The 20,816-nt window shown below is 45.5% G+C and overlaps 1 protein-coding gene across 1 annotated transcript in view; it reads left to right on the top strand.

Annotated features, from left to right (window-relative positions):
- Positions 1-19,373, top strand: part of LOC123753965 (Inositol 1,4,5,-trisphosphate receptor) — a 402,759-nt gene extending 383,386 nt beyond the window's left edge. The window contains 3 exon segments of the mRNA XM_069331935.1: positions 1,177-1,337; positions 8,794-8,955; positions 19,122-19,373. Of these exon segments, the coding sequence (XP_069188036.1) occupies positions 1,177-1,337; positions 8,794-8,955; positions 19,122-19,241 (443 nt within the window). The 3' untranslated portion in view covers positions 19,242-19,373.
- The last annotated feature ends 1,443 nt before the right edge of the window (positions 19,374-20,816 follow it).

The raw sequence follows: 20,816 nt of genomic DNA, 5'->3' as shown, positions 1-20,816 counted from the left end.
ACCACTTTCTTGTTATGAAGTTGATTACTTGATTGCTTCCCCTCCCCCATGGGTGTTCTTCCACATGATGTTTGGTTTAGCTCCTGCACAGGGTTAGGTGCAGTGCCGTGTGTTCTGCCATGGCAGCTTCAGTGACTTTACTTGAGCTATATGCACCTATGCTCAAGGAAGCAGCTGCAGCGTTCTACTCTGCCCATCTCACATGTGTTCCACCGCAATGCAATACATGGACAAAAGAGGAGCTGGATAATAAACGAGAGGGTCGTATAACAATAATGAGAAAGATTATAGTGGTAGCAGATAATGATAGATCCCGACTGTTGGTAGTTGGAGACTTCAACTTCAAATCCATAGACTGGGAGGCATATGAAGCTAGAGAACTTTTGGACATGTAAATTTGTAAACTTCATCCTAGAAACATTCGTTTCAACATGTTAAACAAGCTACGAGGATGAGGGAAGGGGATGTTCCCTCCATGCTGGATTTGATATTTACTAGAAAAGAGGAAGAGATATTTGACATTCAGTACCTTCCTTAGGTAAAAGTTACTATTTTTTGGGGGGGGGAATAAAGTATGCAATGCATTATAATTTGGAAGAAAATGAGGAAGTTGAAGCATATTTCAGGAGAGGACATTATGGGGAACTCAGACATTTCTTTAAGGAATTTGACAGGAAAGACTTGCTGTTAGGCAAGGAAGTAAATGAGGTGTATGTCAAGTTTTGTAAAATAAATAAATAAATAAATTTTTATTCAGGTAAGGTACATTCAGTTGGCCATTAAGGACTCCTAAGGCTGGTGTTACTGATACGTGTAGTTATCTGAGCCAGATAGCTACAGGAAGCCACTGAGGCCCAACCAGAAAAAGGAATTTCATTATATTTAGTGCTAGTTTTATAATGGTTATTCTTTCCATTTTTTTAATTATATCGTTTAAGCCATTCATTCAATTGCTGGTTAATTTTTTGTAATTTTTCATTTGTATAAACATGTTGAAGTAATTATCCCATACACTATTTAAACATAATATTTGGTTCTTGGGACCTTAAATATTTGGCACTTGAATTGTGCCAGTGGAAGAACACTTAGATGTGTTTGCCATTTAATTGTAATAGTATATTTGTAAGCAAGAGCTAGAGAACATGTAACCCCACAATATTTCCATTTCTTTCTTAGGATTAACACGTTCCAGCTTTGACAACAAGGCTGTCAACTTTGAAGATCACATTAAGCACGAGCACAACATGTGGCACTATCTTTACTTCTATGTTCAAGTCAACGTCAAGGATCCTACAGAATTCACGGGACCTGAGAGTTATGTCTACACCTTGGTAAAGGTAAATGAGAATCATTGATATTTTCCTCGGGGAAGCCCCTTCTGCTCCCCGGAGCTTTCTGGGCTGATATGAATGTATTAGACCCTGGCATCAGTCAAAGCAAATGGAGTTCTTAAGCCTACTAGGGACCATGAGCCAGAACCTGGCCCCCTCAGAGAGGCACGAGGAGCAATGACCTATAGAAGCCCCCGTGTGGTTGGAAGCATTCTATGTCTGCCATCGACCAGGTCAGGCATCCAGTAAGGTAGGCGCCCCAAAACAAACCCTATCTGGTTTGTTATATTATAAACCCAATATTGCTGTTGAAAGCCGAACTGTTGGACAAAACTCCTCTAAACGAAAAACGAGGAAACGAGCATGACGTAACCACAATCACCGCGCCACTGTCTGTGCAACTTTTCCCCTTTCCGGGAGGGGGAAGGGGGAGCCCCAGACCCCCGTGCCGGCTATCCACACACCAGTTCTGTGGCTGATGTGAGACGTGGTGTTACCGTGCGACTCTAGCTCCGAATCTTTTCCAATGCTGTGCCTTGTGGTGTGTTCTTGTTCTGTGGTGTTGTGCGAGTCAAGAGTAATTTCACAATACTTGGGCTGCATGCACCTAGGGTTACCTTCCCTAGGTGTCTTGTAAGTACTGCCCTTGTGGCTTGGGGTTATCTTCCACTAGTCTCTTGGGGTCTACCTCTGGGGAGCCGGTAGGCCGAGCGGACAGCATACTGGACTTGTGATCCTGTGGTCCCTGGTTCGATCCCGGGCGCCGGCGAGAAACAATGGGCAGAGTTTCTTTCACCCTATGCCCCTGTTACCTAGCAGTAAAATAGGTACCTGAGTGTTAGTCAGCTGTCATGGGCTGCTTCCTGGGGGTGGAGTCCTGGTCGAGGACCGGGCCGCGGGGACACTAAAAGCTCCAAAATCATCTGAAGATAACCTCCGTGGGGTCTTTGCTGCTCGGTGATTGCCCGCCCATAGGGAAAGCTGGGGTGTTTCATGCACCACTGTTTGTCTCTTGGTAGGAGGCAGTTTTCATCACTGGCAGGAGTGCAAGGTACTGTGCAGCTTGTTGTCACCATAATACAGCGGCCGGCTCTCTTCCGCCTCCAGTTGTGCTCTTGCAAGGTTTTTCTTTTGTTTTTGTTTTTCCTGCCTGGTGGGGGGATTTGCCCTCTGTGTTGTTAACCCTTGTTTGTATGTATGTATGTATGTATGTATGTATGTATGTATGTATGTATGTATGTATGTATGTATGTATGTATGTATGTATGTATGTATGTATGTATTATGTATGTATGTATGTATGTAAGGTTGTACTATACAAATCACTTGTGTTGTCCCGTCTTGAGTACTGCTCAGTACTCACTTCCCCCTTCAAAGCAGGAGAGATTGCTGAAATAGAGGGAATACAGAGAACATATACGGCACGCATAGACGCAATAAAGCACCTAAAATATTGGAATCGTCTCAAAGCTCTCCAAATGTACTCACTAGAAAGAAGACGAGAGAGATACCAAATAATATACACATGGAAAATACTGGAGGGCCAGGTACCAAATCTACACAGTAAAATAACAACATACTGGAGTGAACGATATGGAAGTAAATACAGAATAGAAACAGTGAAGAGCAGAGGTGCCATAGGCACAATCAAAGAAAACTGTTGTTCAACATCCTCCCAGCGAACATAAGAAATATTGCCGGAACAACTGTGGACATCTTCATGAGAAAACTAGATAATTTTCTCCAAGGAGTGCCGGACCAACCAAGTTGTGGTGGGTATGTGGGCCTGCGGGCCGCTCCAAGCAACAGCCTGGTGGACCAAACTCTCACAAGTTAAGCTTGGCCTTGGGCCGTGCTTGGGGAGTAGAAGTACTCCCAGAACCCCATCAACCAGGTATGTATGTATGTATGTATGTATGTATGTATGTATGTATGTATGTATGTTCGTTCGTTCGTTCTTGGTGGTCCTCCACTAGGACCCTGTGAATGTACACATCCAATTGGTTCAGCATTTAGTAGTTTGTTTGGTAGTTTGGGGTGCCAGATAGCCATACCTTGCCTGGGCTTCTCTTACCAGAGTGTCTAAGGGCCCTGGAAACCCCCACTGGGGCTCAGTGGTCCTTTGGATGCGTCCCCTGTGTCCCATCACGTTTTGTGCGAGTTTGAGGGTCCCCTTGTCTCAGGTCCCCTTGTCTCAGGTCCCCTTGTCTCGGAGTGACAATTACCTATTGTGCCTCCATCATGCTGCTTGTTGGGTTGGTGACACCTTGGACCCAGAGTCCTGGGAGTGGTTTTCCTTGCTTGTACTCAAGGTACCTCAAGGTACCTCAAGGTAACCTCAAGGTACATGTAAAACCCAGACAATAATTATTCAAATCTTCATATGATGACAGCATTCCCCCAGTAATTTTCATGACAATAACAGCATTTGTATCATGAAATGGTAGCAGGATTTTTGTCATGGGTCAAGGTAAACTCCATTACATCCACATACACTAGACCTATTATATCCATAATTGTATCATACATGTAAAACCCAGACAATAATTGTTTAGATCTTCATGTGATGATAACTGCATTACTCTGTGATTCAACAATTGATGATAACCACTGTCTAAGGATTAATCAATTATGTCTTCTAGAAATATGTTTAATTTACACTATAATATAATAAAATATAGAAGTCAATGGGGAAGAATGACTTGTAAAAATATTTTTTCTAATAGAATACAGGTTTATAATGTTAATAAATGTGAATGTGCCTAGCTGACTTCTGACTACAGCAGAACCAGGATGGACTGGGCAGGACACACCATGGTGCCCAATTTCCGTGGTGAATGACCTGTATGACAGAAGGGTAGACATAGCCTTAGCCACTCTATCCTTTTGAGATGTATCTTATTGTCTCAATAAATGTACTTGAACTTGACCTGTATGTGTAAATATCTGGTCTGTGAATACCATGTCAACCACTATAGAGGATTAAACCTAATAATATCTGAATATTTTGTCAGCACTTATTGCTGAGAATAGGGAATGATATATATATTATTAGTGGTATTCAATACTGTATATACATATGTTGTAACACGAAACGAAGACATTTTCATAGACAGCCCTTATTCTGATGAGAGCTCCTTGTGGTATAAGATACAATATCCTACAACACAACCTGAATGTTTTGCTTGTGTTTCATCTTTTGTTTTTCTGAAGGGAGTCCCCTTAATGACTTCCTGAAGCTATCTTGCCAAGATTACTTCATGCAAATGGTTCATATCAGTCACAAAAGTTGTGTTTGACGTACCGGGGACCAGAGCCAGACCCTGGCCCTCCTCACAGAGGTGGAGGGAACAAGTGACAAGCCAACAGAAAAAGCCTCTTAGAAAGTGAGCACAGCTTTACAGACAACTGGAGCTTCACAGACAATGAGGCATCATAACCACCAGACAACTGCAAATGATTCACACAGAACAAGAGATTCACATAAACTATAGTAGCTCGAAACTCGTTATTACCGATTACAACCCGGCCCTCGGCCAGCTTCCCAAGTCAGTTGTTATTGCTGATGGCACACAGTGTGGTGCTGCTTATAGTGCTTCTGGTCCGTCAGATTACTGACAGATTACTTCAAGCTAAATTTCAGCCATTGTTGAACTGTTGTGCTGCCTAGGTCATTTACTTTGTGTATTGTTTCTTCTGGTAGTATAAGCTTCACATGTGTGTTTTGGTTCTGGCTTGTTATGGGTCTAACTCTTGTGTTTCAGGCTGCATGCACTGAGGGCTTTCTTCCTGTGTGCCTGCTGACACTGCCCTTGCTCGGGAGTTTGCCCCTGAGAGGCCTGGCCACCAAAGCAGAGAGCCTCAACTTGAGCCATAGAAGGATCCATCATTCCTCGGTTTCAACCCTTGGCTGGGGGAGGGGGGGGGAGCATACTTTGGTTGTTGTAGAGTGCACTGAGGTTATGTTCTTGTTGATATGGCATGCCATGGTTGTTGTAGAGTGCACTGAGGTTATGTTCTTGTTGATATGGCATGCCATGGTTGTTGTAGAGTGCACTGAGGTTATGTTCTTGTTGATATGGCATGCCATGGTTGTTGTAGAGTGCACTGAGGTTATGTTCTTGTTGATATGGCATGCCATGGTTGCCACTCATAGTTTGGTAGTTTTGGCTGCAGTTGGTATCTGTTGTTCCAGTGAGGAGCCCCCAGGCACCCCAAGTGCCTGGGGGTGACTGCTTGGTTAAGGTCCTTGAGACCCCTGGGAATTCCCTGTGAGTTTCTTATGTGATCCGTATTGATCGGCTCATTGAGCCCTCCCACACTGAGTGTCAGTTTGAGGAGTGTGTGTGTATTCTACACCCCCCATCCCCTTTCCATGCTACCTGTTGGGTCGGTGTCACCTACGATCCTGAATCTTGTGTGGTGTGTTCTCACTGGGTCTCTACGTTGACAGATTCTGCCTCCCAGTTCAAGACGTTTTAGGCAGCTGCAACTTTTCGAGCTATGTTTGCTTGTGTTAGGCACTTGTGGCATATTGATTCGCTGGATGCTCAAAAGTTGACTGCTGTGGTGTTTAGGGACCCAGAATTGAAAATATTGTTGACCTCCACATAGACTAAAGTCTGAACCTCCTCTTCCTGTCATTGCAACCACCCTTGTTACACCCTGCTTCCGGTCCCCCCCACTTCTTTTCCCTCTAGTTTTGGTTCCAAAGCAACTGAGGGTTTCAGAGTTGGGCCAGGGTTTAGCCCAGGGTGTAACAACCTTTTCTCTGGGTAGTACCATCTACATCTATGGCAAGAGCAGTTGAGCCTTCCAGTCCTATTGAGGGTTTAGGGTATTCATTTTTACAACCACACCTCTGCCCCTCCCCCCTCTCCCTGCCCCAAGCCGCCTCCTTGGGAGGACAACATCTTGTCTCAGGTGTTGGGTGAGGAGTTTGGTTCTGTCTCAAAGCCATCATGGTAGGCTTCCAGGATTGATGGGGAAAGCCCGAGCAATGCCTTTGGGTGCCTTTCAGCACTTCATGGATCTTAGTCTTCTTTATGGAGGGTCTTTTGTTGCAGGGGGAACATTTTATATTTCTTGTATGTATGAGTTGGATCAATCAGTTGCTTCCCCCTTGAGTTCAGTTCTGAGTCCCGTATGATGCCTTGGATTTACCCAGAGGATCCATCCTCCTGCGCTGCACCTTTTGTAGTACGTGCAGATTTCCTTTGGTACCTCCTATAGAGCATGGACATTTTTTGCTATGATGGACCTGGCCTCTTTTGAGTACAGGTCTCTGTCTGCTTATTGGTTGCAGCATGAGGTTCAAGTTCTTACCGGCTAGCTAACAACCATCTCTCTTCCTTGAGGGCTTGGCAGGGATTCCGTCGGACCTGCACGCTTGATTGATGGGAGGTGAACTCCATCTTTCAGGTGTTCCTGAGCATGGCTTCTGTTACTCTGCTCCTGAGTTGTCTGTTTTCTCTGGCACCTTCCAAGGATGTGGGCAAGTAGCAGCTCTATTTGCAGCTATCTAGAGTCCTTATTGCAGAGGACCATGTTGGCCCATTCTTTAGATTCCACTTGGTCTCTTGCCCTTTAGACCGCTCCAGCTTTTTATCCCCCTCTTATTGGAAGAGATCGTCTCTCGGGTTGTTTCCATGGTGGCTTTTTTCTTCCAAACTATTGATCAGCTGTTTTTCACTCAAGGTTCTGTCTCCTATCGGAGGTAATCTATTCGAGTTGAGTTCTCACTTGTTGATATTTGTGTTATGTCCTTTCTGTGGATCAGATTCCCAGGCCATTGAACTTTCTGAGAAGGGTTCCTCCTTTTCTCAAAATCACAATCATATGTTGTGGAAGGCTAGCTCCTTGTGCCACTGTTTGTGGGCGTGTGAACTGGAGGAAGTCCCAGTTGATTCTGTCCCAGGTTCGGACCTGGCTGGGTCTTGTTTAAGACTTGGTTGGTGTGTCTTTCCCTTCCTCCAGCAGCTTTGCTCCTGTAGTTTCATCGCCATCTGGCGTTGGATTGGCCTCAGGTCACTTGGCAGTTGGTCAAAAGGTTGTGCAGGAGCCAGAACTTTACTTGCATTGTCGTTTCCCTGGGGTAAGATTTGTCTCAGAGCATTGTAACAGTTTCTCTAGTTCTGTCCATTCTGCCACCTCCAGGTTTGGACCCCTCCCACTCTTCTTTGGCTTTTGCTTTGCCAGTTTTCCCTTCGGCTTTTTCTGGGTTCAGTTCCATGGCAACATCCATCCCTGTCGCTGGATGTGTTCACACACACGCCTTACCTCTGGGTTAAGGCTTCGTGACCAGCGTTCACTAGGCCACCTGGTCGAGTCTGTTCCTGCGGGCACACAGTATGGTGCATGAGTGTGCAACTGTGTGGTATGCCCTAAAGAGGAATTGGCTTTTTCTTATCTTAGTGCTCCAGCTTCACTCAACTGCTCCCAGTGGTTCATTGCTTGAACTGAGGTGTGTGTGTGTGTGTGTGTGTGGGGGGGGGGGGCGGCGGATTGCTTCAATCATGTGGAGTTGGGGTTGTTCATCAGCCATGGAACTGACCTGGAAAGCCAGCTGAGGGCTGGGGCTGGGCCACCTGGTGATAGTAATGACCTGGAAAGCCAGCTGAGGGCTGGGGCTGGGCCACCTGGTGATAGTAATGACCTGGAAAGCCAGCTGAGGGCTGGGGCTGGGCCACCTGGTGATAGTAATCACTACTAATGAGTTTTGAGCTAGTTTGAGTGAACTGCTTGCTATGTAATTACCTAAGTGTAGTTACAGGATGAGAGCTACGATTGTGGTGTCCCGTCTTCCCAGCACTGTTGTATAACGCTTTGAAACTACAGACAGCTTTGGCCCCCACCACCTTCTTACTTAGCTTGTCCCGTCCACCACTCTGTTTGCAAAAGAAAACTTTATAATAGTTTTTTGGCATCTTTGTTTCCTAAGCTTGAATCTGTGTGTGCTTGTTCATGAAGTTGCCGTTTCAGGAATTCCTCTTTGTTAATTTGGTCGATTCCTGTTAGTATTTTGAAAGTGGTGATCATATCTCCCTCTTTTTCTTTTATCTTCTAGTGAACCATTTCAAGATTGTTTAGAAGTTTTGGAGGTTTGTTTTCTGTGAAGCCTCCAGCTGACTGTAAAGCCTCTCTGGCTTTGTGAAGGCTTTTTCCGGTGGGGTGACGGATTGTCACCCACTCCCTGGACCTCTTGTGAGGGGGCCAGGTTCTGGCTCTGGTCCACAGTAGGCCAAACACAACTCCCACCGCTAATGTGACCTTCTAGTACGGAGCAATCTCAGCAAGATAGCGTGAGGTAACCACCAACGATCCAACCACCACAAAGCCCTCATGTGGGCTTGGCATTTTAGCTCGACATTATCACCACCACTTGGTATTCCTCCATACTATTTAAACAGTGTTCATTTAATAAAAATGGCTCCATAAGCCAAATTTATATTTTATTTTTCAGGAGAAAGACTTAAATTGGTTCCCACGGATGAGAGCAATGTCACTGAGCATTGGGGAAACAGAAGGTGAATTGAATGAAGTACGGTGCCTTAATGCCAAACTGGATCGCACCCAAGCTTTAGTTGACAGCCTTGTTTATCAATTAACAGAGCTTAAGGATGAGGTTAGTTAATGATATGATTACAATGGTAATTTCTTTTTAAATAGTATAATTCTTGATGCCTTCTCTAGACTTAGAATAGTAATCCCAGTGCAAGTTATTTTGTTTCTAAATCTCACCTACATGTACAGTACAGTATTGAAATAATTTCCTTTGTACTTTAAATGCCCCACCATTTTCATAGATTGGCATACAGTGGTACCAATGTCCACCTGCTGTCCATTCATACATTATTACGTATATGAACAAATTAGCATATATTTTCTGGGGGGAGCCCGTCGGCTCCCTGGAGCTATCCAGGCTGAATGGATATGTTTAACTTTCTGGCATCAGTCAAAGTGCATGGAGTTCTTGCATACCGGAGACCACGAGCCAGAATCTGGCCCCCAGCGAGGCGTGAGGAGCAATGGCATATAGAAACCCCCATGTGGTTGGGAACGTTCTATGCCTGCCATCGACCGGGTCTGGCACTCAGAAAGGTAGGCGCCCCCCCAAAAAAAAAACCTATTCCGGTGAAAATATTACTACTGAACGCCGAATGAGTGGCCAAAACTCCCCAAATGAAAATTAGCAAACTAGCATGACATTATCACGTTGCCTTGCCGCTGTCTGCGCAATCCCTCCCCCGGGAGGGGAAAGGGGGAGCTCCAGACCCTCATGCCAGTGATCCACTCTTCAGTTCTTGGTTGATGTGTTGCTGGCTAGGTCGTGTGCCTCTGGTTCCAGATTTTGTCTCAGTTTTTGTGCCTTGTTGCGTTGTCCTGTCTCTACGGTCAGTGTGCGAGCAAGGAGTATTATTTTTCAAGTACTCGGGCTGCATGTGCCCAGGGATTCCTTGCTTATATGCCCTGTAAATACTGCCCTTGGGGCTTGGGGGCCACCTTGGGCTCCTTGGGGGGGCTCCTTGGGCTCCTTGTTCCAGTGGATGCGACCATAGTCCCTTCTCTCTTCGGGCGAGGTTGACAGTTGCTCTGTCCCCTTGTCTCAGGGTGACAATCCACCAGTTGTGCCTCCGCCATGCTGCCTGTAGGGTCGGTGGTTCTTTTGACCCGGAGGCATGCAAAGTTTGTTGTTTGTATGTACTCCAATTTACCCAAGCTACTGATCATGATATCCAGATGCAGGAAGCTGAGGCATTGCTTGTTCAGTTTAGCTTGCTGCAACGCAATAGGTTGGTTGCTTCCCTGGATGCCCCGAGACTGTCCCATTTTGTTTATAGGGACCTGGACTTGGGGGGTGGGAGTCGCTTCGACTTTGATTCCGTCCACCCCTCCTTGTCCTTCCCCTTAGGTTGTTCATCTGGTTCCTTCCCCCTTGCTGCTGGCTCCAAAATGCCTGAGGGTTTTGGAGTCGGGGCAGGGTTTAGTTGGTGTTGAGACACGGGCAGTCCTGTGAAAGTTCTCTTCCGGGGTGGCGGTGGAGGCAATCGAGCCTAGTCGTCCTGCTGAAGCTTCTGGGTCTGACCAGTGGGGCCCCCTTCGTTCCTGCTTTTTCGGCTGCTCTTGCCTTTTCTTCAGAGGTGGGGGGGTTTGGAGGACGGCTCGGCCCTGGGTCCTCGGGGTTAGGTTCCCAAGGCGGGGGATGGGTTGACTTGGGGGTCTTGGGCCCTGTTGGACCCCGCCTGGGTTTTTATACCCTCGGAGTGGGGCTTGGTGTTACAAGGAGAGGGGTTCTCTTTTGCTCCCTCATACGAATTGTATTTGGAGTTTGCCCCGCCCTGGGTTCAGTTCCGTGATCTCGTCGGTTCTATGATTCCGTTCTTTCGGAGGTTTTCGGCTTCTCGCATCCCATCCCATGTGGTGTGGGAAGCCCTTGCGGCTTACCTCCTGTGCAACCCGGATTATGCTTTCATAATGGATCCGAGTTCCTCTGTGTATGGATCTTCGTGTCCTTACTGAGTTCGTTACAAAGTTCCAGAGGTGTCCTGGTTAGCAGACTGCCCTTTCTTCTTTTTGGAGGCTTAGCATATATTCTGTCGATCTCACACGCTAGTGGCGGGAGGCTCAGACAGCATTGCAAAGGTGGGGGAGGGGGCGAATTTGAGCAATCTCAATGCGTGCTTGGTCGCCCCTTCCCTTCTGTGAGATGTTGGTGTGATGCAGCTTCATGTGCAAGTTCCTTCCCTTTTGGCTGCACTGGTCGCAGAGGATTTGCGCACGTGTGGTCTGCTGGCTTTCGCCCTGGGTTTCTTCTCCCTCCTTGCGGTTCGTCCCATTGACAAGGCAGTGCGGGGGAGGCTTGCTCTGTTTGCCCATGCCTGGTCTCACGATTTGTGGGCTTTCGGGTCATTTTGTGCAGCCTGTGGTGGCGTTGGGTGGCCCCTCCTTCCGGGGGTTTGGGGATGGTGGGGCATGCCTCTTCTCCTGCACTCTGTCAGGTCATCTCGGAGTGGGGTCACTTGGGTGTGGTCGAAACGTCCTTGTCCCTCAGGTGGGTTTCCTGCCTGTTTCCAGTCACAAAACGGAACTGAACGGACCTCAGGTTCATTCTGGACTTGTTCTGTCTGAATCCGTGGGTTTATTGTCCGTCCCTTCGGATGACTACTCTATCCCAGGTCCGTCTTCTGTTGGAGCCAGACACTTGGATGGTGTCCCTGGACCTCAAGGACGAACATTGGCACGTCCCGATTCATCCGAGGTTCAGGGACTGGCTCGGTTTTGTTGTGGGGCATCAGAGTTACTGCTTTTGTTGCTTTCCATTCGGTTTGAATCTGGCTCCTAGTGTTTTCACACACCTTGCCCAGGTTGTGGTGGCTTGCTTGCGTGTGTTAGGTGTTCATGTTCTGACCTACCTCGACGACTGGCTGTTGTGGGCTCCCAGCTAGTCCACGTGTCTGCTCGCCAGGGATTTGGTTCTTTCCCAGCTCGCAGAGTTCGATTTCCTGGTGAACTGGCAGAAGTCCCATCTGGTTCCTTCTCAGGTTCGGTCTTGGCTGTGTCGTGTGTGGGACACTCGGACCGCTTCCTTGTCTCTCCCTCTGGTGGCTCGTAGGCTCGAGGGTCTGGGGCTCCCTCTTTCCCCTCCGGGGGGTGGAGTGCACAGACAGCAACGCGGCAACGTGATAACGTCATGCTAGTTTGTTAATTTTCATTTGGGAAGTTCTGTCTATTCGTTCGGCTTTCGATAGCAATATTTTCACCAGAATATTGGTTTGTTTTGAGGCGCCTACCTTTCTGGGTGCCTGTCCCGGTCGATGGCAGACATAGAATGCTCCCAACAACACAGGGGTTTCTATAGGCCATTACTCCCCATGCCTCTCTGAGGGGGGCCAGGTTCTGGCTCGTGGTCCCCAGTAGGCAAGAACTCCATGCACATTGACTGATGCCAGAAAGCTAATATATCCATTTCAGCCTGGATAGCTTCGGGGAGTCTCCAAGTCTCATCCAGAAAATGGTGTTTCATTACATTCAACGCTGGTGTTTTGTGTGTATGTGTTATAATCCCCCAAAACCAGACTGAATGTAATAAAATACCAATTTTTAGATGAGGCCCGGTGGCTCCTTGGCTCCTTGAAGCTATACACTGAGATAGTTCCCATCTACTACGCTGCATCAGGTGTGGAGTTTTTAAGCCTACAAGGGATCAGAGCCGGAACCTGCCCCACCCCCATTTCTCACAGAGGTGCAAGAAGAGGTGACATTTTGCCACCTTACCAGGGAAGGCAACCAGAAAGTCAGCGAGTCAAAGCAAATCACTGCTGGGTTTAAAAAAGACCTAAGCCTCATAACCTTCCCAATGAACTCCCCCAACTATGTAAACAAATGATTCAATGTCTTGAAACTAGTGTGAGCTCATTCACCCCTCCTCCCCCACTTATTTGTAGGGAGGGAGGGGGGCACATGCACAAAGAAGACCAACCCAATAACCTGGAAGAATGGGGAGGGATAGGGAACCACTGGGGCTAATCTCAAAATTGACATTACATTCAATGTTGGTTTTCTGGGGAAAGTCCCTTGTGGCTCCCTATAGTTAAATACTGACAGAGAAGAAAGAACACAAAGGAACTTATGAGGGAGGAGGGAGAAGTGCACAGGTCAGGATGAAGGAGAGACCCCAGGATGAGAGACATGATCTAAGGCCACACAAGGATGTCGAGGCTTGGCTCCATTCACCAAATACTCAATTCCAGAACCCTGTTAAGCCTCCAAAACTCCTGTGCCCAAATATCAACCGAGGACATACAGTACGCTGTATTAGCAAACGGTTGAGAGAGCGGCATACTTCCGAACATCATGGCCACGAGAGTAGACCGCAGGCTGGCTTGACTTAGTAACACTGGATGATCTGAGGAATATGAGCCTTAGAACAGGGAACCAAGAAAACAAGATCAACCTACAAAGTGTCCACAGAAACAGAATTGGTGCAATGAAGGTAGTGGTAGAACGCCGCCACCAGACACACCACATGATGCACCTCCAGCCAAAGAGCTCAGTCGGAAGTCCTTTGGTCTTTCTATGGGCTACACAAAATAATATGGTGTTTAATGAAGATTTTTTTTTTCCCCTACCACAGACGTGGCCACACATTTACAATGCTAACAAGCATATATACATTTTCTTCTGTCCTCCATGGACAGGGTTAGAGATGTGTTAAATATATAGTTCAGGGATTTATTGAACAATCAACCACAGAAGGTGATTCTGTGCTTTTAAAATGCTAAGCTAACCTAGATACATAGATACACAGATTTATGTATGCCCTACATAAAGTGTTCAATGTGTCTTTTACATAGTGTCATTAATGTGCATTTTAATGAAGATAAGGTCCAGCTCTTGCACTACGGAAAAAATTAAATTACAGTATAAAAACGGAAACCACGTACAAAACGCAGTCAAATCATAACATAGAACGAAAAGGCAGTGTTAAGGATTTGGGTGCCGGAAGACCTTACCTTTAAAGAACACAATAAAGTAGACATTACAACTGTAAGAAAAATGACAGGTTGGATAACAAGAACCTTTCACACTAGAGATGCTATACCGATGATGACACTTTTCAAGACTCTAGTGCTCTCTATAGTGGAGTACTGTTGCACAATGACAGCCCCTTTCAAAGCTGGAGAAATTGTTAACCTGGAGAGCGTGCAGAGATCCTTTACTGTTAGAATGCACTCAGTAAAACATCTAAACTAATGGGACTGACTAAAGAGCCTAAATCTGTATTCTCTTAAGCGCAGGTGGGAGAGATACATAATAATTTACACAAGTGGAAAATAGTAGAGGGGCTGGTCCCAAACCTGCACACAGAAATAACATCACATGAGACCAGAAGACATGGCAGGATATGCAGAATACCCCTTGTTGAAAAGCAGAGGTGCAATAGGTACTCTGAGGGAGAACTCAACATCAGAGGCCCGAGACGGTTCAACACGCTTCCACTGCACATAAGGGGCATAACAGGCCGACCCCTCTCAGTTTTCAAGAGAGAACTTGACAAACACCTCCAAAAGATACCTGATCAACCAGGCTGTGATTCATACGTCAGGCTGTGAGCAGTCGTGTCCGACAGCCTGGTTGACCAGTCCAGCAGCGAGGAGGCCTGGTCGACGACCGGGCCACAGGGTTGCTAAGCCCCGAAATCATCTCAAGGTAACTTCAAGATTAGTTATTGATGCAAAGACTTGTCCTTCGCCAGAAAAGGAGCTAACTGCAATCAAACAAAATGCCAACCAATGCCAAAGAAACAGAGACCTTGCCACCTGAGTAGGGCATGAATCTCCCTGACCCTGGAACCAGAAGCAAGAGACACCAAAATCAAGACCTAGGAAAAAGAATCACAAACTGAAGGGGACACAGTGAAGCGAGAAGAAAGAAAGAAAAGAAAGAGTACAGTTACAGTCCAGAGACCAAGCAGGGCAGGCAGCACATGAGCAGGCCAGAGGTGAAACACAGCACGAGGCAGCCTGTGAAATGGAGCTGAGATAGTATTCACACTGAACACAAGCTGCAGTGGTTCTACCAGCTCCGCACTGCACGAGGCAACAGTGTGAGATGCCATTCAAGAAAGGAGAGCACCACACACTCGGAAACCTAAGAACAACAAAAAAGGGGAAAGGATGTGGTGAAAGGGGCATCACAAAAGCCTCTTATTGCCACTAGATGAGAAATGTAGGTGAGACACTACGAAAGAGGCTACCTGATTGGCATAAGGATGGAGATAAAAATGCTTCAAATTCTCCAGACGTGAAGAGCTAAGAAGTGTGAACCAGCGAATTAAGTCACTGTGCTGATCCTCTGATAGCACTGAACAAGCGGTGCCTGAAACCAAGGCTGGTGTAGCCACCAAGGAGCCAGAAGGACTACTCTTCCCTTGTAGGACTCCAACTTGGCCAGGACAACTGGACTGGGAAAAAAGAGTTCCCTCACAATCAGGGAATGGAGCCGCTTACAGAGGAAGGCACCAATTCCACACCAATGCAAAAAGAGCCATATCTTGCAAAGCCAAAAGAAGGAGAAGGCATCAACAGACTACTCCATGGAGATGAGATGTGAAGGATCCAATACAGACCATATATGAGTACATTGTACACTCCCTGAACATGAAGAGCACAGAGTGCCAAACCCCAAGAACCTCATAGAAGAGCTACTCGAAGCTTCCAGCTCTAAAGTGCAAGGGATTAAGTGAACCCCTGCCATTTGAGGCAATGAATCATGGGGGAACAGTCCGAAGGGAGACAGAGCATGGAGCCCATGCTCTTAGGTTTTGAGCAGAGGACCTAACCAATATCCCTGGGCCGGGGCTTTGTGACCAGCACTGCCCAGGACCATTGGTCAGGTCTGTTATGTTGGGCACACAGTATGGTGTATTCAAGTTTGCAGCCATGCGGTATGCTCAGAGGAGAATTCAGATTCTGCCTGGCTTCATGCCCCAGTTCCATTCAGACTGTTCCCTTGTGGTTCAGTGTCTGAACCAGGGAGGTTCCCCTCAGTCCATTTCTCTTTTGGAGCTGGATGCTTCATTTAGCTTGTCTGCTGGCTTCTCAGGGTTTGGTTTTCCACACTGTTCATGTTCAAGAAGTGTCCATTATTTTCACAGATGGTCTCTCACTTCTCATCTCATAGGAGTGAACTGTCAACACTGCCTCCTTGCAGTGGCTTTGCAACATAATCATATGAAAATATTCGAGTGCCCCTTACCTTGCGGTTATCTTGCGATTACCTTGCGTTGATTTCGGGGATCAATGTCCCCACGGGCCTGTTTCTGACAAGGCCCTGATGTTCATCTCTGTGTCGGCTAGGAATTGGCACATTCCTTTCTACATGGCTCTGTTCCCTAATTGCAAGACCCTCACAGTGGAAACCTTTCAGTTTGATTAGTTGCAGTGGGGGTTCCTTTACCTCTTGTCCCCTATCCAGCAGTTTCTCCAGGTTTCTTCCTGGTGGCCAGCTTAGCCTTACTTTATGTTGCTGCTTGCACAAAATCCGAACCCAGTAATGTTTCCATGGCTCTGCTTCTTTCAGAAAGGTAGAGCCATGGAGCACAATGACACACCTTGCTGGTTCAAACTTCTCGACTCTTCACATCTGGTCTTTCTGACGTGTTTTATTGTCATCTATATGGTGAGCAAGTGGCCGAATTGAAGATATCCCACCAGCATTCGTTTTCCTGGCAGCAGTATGAAGCCGCTTGGTATCGTCATTCTTCCGATTCTGTTCTGGTGGTTCTTTCTTTCCTTTGTTACTTGTTTCTCGACCGACATCTCTTGCTCCTTATCATAGGGCACTGATGGAGCCACTGCTGCTTTCATTTGGCATCAGTCCTGCCTCGGCTTGATTCACGAATCTATCTCATGCATTGTTTTGCCTTCAACTTGGTCATTTGCTGCCTGAGCCCTCCTGGTCTCTTAACCATGTTCTCCCCTTTCTTTCTTCTCAGTTTATGGTTCCTCTTCAGTCCGTGATCTGTATTATAACGCGGTTTTTCTGTTAGTACTCGCATCTGGTTATAGTGTTGGGGAGCTTTATACTCCTCTCTAAATGTATAAACTCTCTCAATACTCCTCCCCACTTTTCCATAAATACTCAAAGCCTAATTTTATCAAGATCAGCCAATATTTTACTCATGTCCAGTTAACTATGAAATTTATATGTATTTTCAGATACATCAAATCAGTGAGACAAAACTTTAAGAAATAATTTTCATTGATTATAGGATTATAGTTAATTTCCTTTACCTTCACCTGTATTGAGCTCTCTCTTTACTACATGTAGTTAAATGGCTTCAATGTCTTACTGCTAAATATCTTGAAATCCTAAACAAAATGATTTTAGGCACATTAACCATTTTAATTATATCTTTGCTTTCTGTTTTGTTATTTGTGTAGACAGATAAATTGATATTTAATTAAGCCTGTCTCCTGTATAAAAAGCACAAAACCAGCGTTGAATGTAATGAAACACCATTTTCTGGGTGAGTCCCGGAAGTTCCCGGGAGTTTACTGGGCTGATATATATGTATTAGACTGTGGCATCAGTCAATTCAATTGGAGTTCTTACCTACCAGGGACCACGAGCCAGAACCTGTCCCCCTCAGAGAGGCATGAGGAGCAATGTCCTATAGAAATCTCCATATGGTTGGAAGCATTCCATGTCTGCCATCAATCGGGTTAGGCACCCAGAAAGGTAGTCGTCCCAAAACAAACTCCACTTGGTTCAAAATTGCTACCGAAAGCCTAACTATTAAGCAGAACTCTCTAAGCCAAAAACAAGCAAACAAGTATGACGTCACAACTGCCACTGCGCCGCTGTCTGCGCTGCTCCCCCCTCCTCAGGAGGGCGAAGGGGGGGACAGCTTACGAAACGGAGCGGAAGTAACATCCTCCCCGAATGCAAGCTGGAGCGGCTCCGCCAGTGCCGCACAATACGAGGCGACAGTATTCGGCATAAGATGTCGATCCTGAAACAGCCAAGAGAGAAAGTACAAAATAGTTCTATCCGAAATCAAAGACAACCTACGAAGAGACAAAAAATGACGAAAGGACCACCAAGAAACAACATGCCGCTGCCGAGACGAAACACGCAGGTGGAACATTATCAATGAAGCTACCTGATCACTGTACAAGTGGTGATAGACCCACATCAGAAAGACCAGACAAAGAGGTGATAGACCCACATCAGAAAGACCAGACAAAGAGATCGGAGGAGAAGATCAAACCAGCCACATACCGGACTGGACCAATCTGCTGGAAGAAGCAGAGCCATGGAAAAGTCTCTGGGTTTGGACACGGAGCAAGCAGCGCCAGAAACCAAGGCTGGGCCAACCACCAAGGGGCCAGCAGGACAACTCTCTCCCTGGTAAGTCTCCAACCGAGCCAGAACCAGAAACAACAGCGGAACTGGGGAAAGAGTTAAAAGGTAACCCCATCTCGACCAGTCCTGCCGAAAGGCATCGACTGTGAATTACTCCTAGGTCACACACCACCACAAAGGCACAGCACTGCACAGAGACAGAAGCCAAAGTTGAACGACCGCCACTCGACACATCAGCCTCAGAACTGGGGGTTGGATAGCCAGCGCAGGGGTCTGGGGCTCCCCCCTTCCCCATCCCGGGAAGAGGGGAGATGCGCAGACAGCAGCAAAACGGCAGTTATGACGTCATGCTTGTTTGCGGATTGGGGAGTTCTGCTTGATGGTTCGACTTTTGGTAGCAATTTTGACCCAAATGGAATTTTGGCTGATGCCAAAATTCTGGTGGAATTTTATTTGACCCAGGTTTTTTGGGGGGAATGTCTACCTTTCTGGGTGACTAACCCAGTCGATGGCAGACACGGAATGCTTCCAACCACATGGAGATTTCTATAGGCCATTGCTCCTCGTGCCTCTCTGAAGGGGGCCAAGTTCTGGCTCGTGGTCCCCGGTGGACTAGAATTCCAATCGAATTGACTGATGCCACGGTCTAATACATACATATCAGCCCAGAAAGCTCCCAGGAGCTGGAGGGGGGCTCCACAGAAAGTAATTGTTGTGTGTAAGACGTAAGCAATGTAGTGTATATCTGCAGGTGAAATAGTTTGAGGAAGGATCTCCTAACTGAATGCATATGTACTGTAAATTAAGATAAAATTAAGAGAAAGTTAATCTATGTACTGTAGGTTAAAAAAAAATTATCTTTAACAAACATCTTCCTAAATCACCCTGTTAATGTTTATCCATGTTGTCTTACTACTTCAGATGACAAAGCAACAAAAATACCGTAATCGGCGCGGGATCCTCAGTACGACCAGTAACTACAACAGTCATCAGTATGGTCAATCTGGCATGGGTATGGATACCATGCACCAGTACCAGTAACTACAACAGTCATCAGTATGGTCCATCTGGCATGGGTATGGATACCATGCACTAGTACCAGTAACTACAACAGTCATCAGTATGGTCCATCTGGCATGGGTATGGATACCATGCACCAGTACCAGTAACTACAACAGTCATCAGTATGGTCCATCTGGCATGGGTATGGATACCATGCACCAGTACCAGTAACTACAACAGTCATCAGTATGGTCCATCTGGCATGGGTATGGATACCATGCACCAGTACTGTACCAGTAACTATAACAGTCATCAGTAACTATACCCATCTAGTGTGGGGTATGAATGTCATGTACCAGTAATATTTAACAAGTCTGTCCTTAGATGAAATTTATATATTACATTGAGTATATTTTTTACGTTAAATTAGGAAAAATTGTTATCCTGTTAAATGTCTTCCAGAAATCTTTCAAGAGTAATTTATTTTCAAAATTATATTACTCTAGATCTGTGAGCTCAAGTTATGAAATTTTAGGATCCTTCATATCACCTATAATGTCATGTTTCTCCCAGGATGCTACAGTATTATGCATTTTTTGTGTAATTCTTGTGGAGAAAATTAAAAGTATATTTCCAAACAGACATGTACAAAATAATTAAGTAATTGGAAATAATTTCAAAGGTAATAATTATAAAAAATCAAGCCTTGCCAAATGCTAAATCCTTGCACTGCTAAATATAATTTGACTATGAGGTCCTGAGGGAAATACCAGAGTGTAAAGTGTGTCACACAATTTATTGTTTAATGCTAATAAATACACAAATTTACTGTTGGCATTTGGTTATAGTATAAATGATTGATTTTCCTATTCACTTCATTTATCATTTATGTTCATAGCTCTGTTGCGAGGTACATACAGTACTGTACTCTACGTTTGTCTTCACACACTCGTTTATATAATGTTTTATGTGCTTGATGAAAAAAATAGGGAGAGAATTATTAGATAAAATATACACAGTAAAATTTCTAGTCCTTTTTCATTACATGGAACTTTAGAAAAATGTTGTTTGATTACTTGTAGTTCTGTATTTATATGTAATATCCAGTGGCATCTGATAGTTGTTAAAAGCAAGTGCAATGGTAACACCAGATGTATGTCTTGGGTCTGCTGTTTACTTTTTTGTTATAAATATGAAGCTGCCACATATGTACTGTTATATTGTTAATTTACAATCATATTCTGTACCAGTAAAGCTCACTTGGATATCTATTAGCTTTGGTCAAATTTTAATTCTTTTAATGAGTGTTATTTATAGAATTTCATAAAGTAGTTCCTCCAAATATAGCTATTAATTTGGTTGTGTGTGTCTTTGAATACACTTAAACCTTTATGTTGGTGAGAGAGAGAGAGAGGCACATGGGCCGCGTGTGTGTGTGGTAAACACTCGCCACATTATGTATATCATCGCTGTGGGTGCTTCTCTACCATCAGGCTACTGCAGTAATGTTCTATCATTAAATCTTACATTCCACATTTGGATTTTATCATAGTTTTTATTTAAAAGATATAACAACTGTTGCATTCTTTACTTTTGTCTTAAACATTACTATAC

Source organism: Procambarus clarkii, chromosome 1, assembly GCF_040958095.1.
Source record: "Procambarus clarkii isolate CNS0578487 chromosome 1, FALCON_Pclarkii_2.0, whole genome shotgun sequence".
Classification (NCBI taxonomy): domain Eukaryota; kingdom Metazoa; phylum Arthropoda; class Malacostraca; order Decapoda; family Cambaridae; genus Procambarus; species Procambarus clarkii.
The sequence above is the reverse complement of the archived record's forward strand: the minus strand, read 5'-3'. Positions and strand labels throughout refer to the sequence as shown.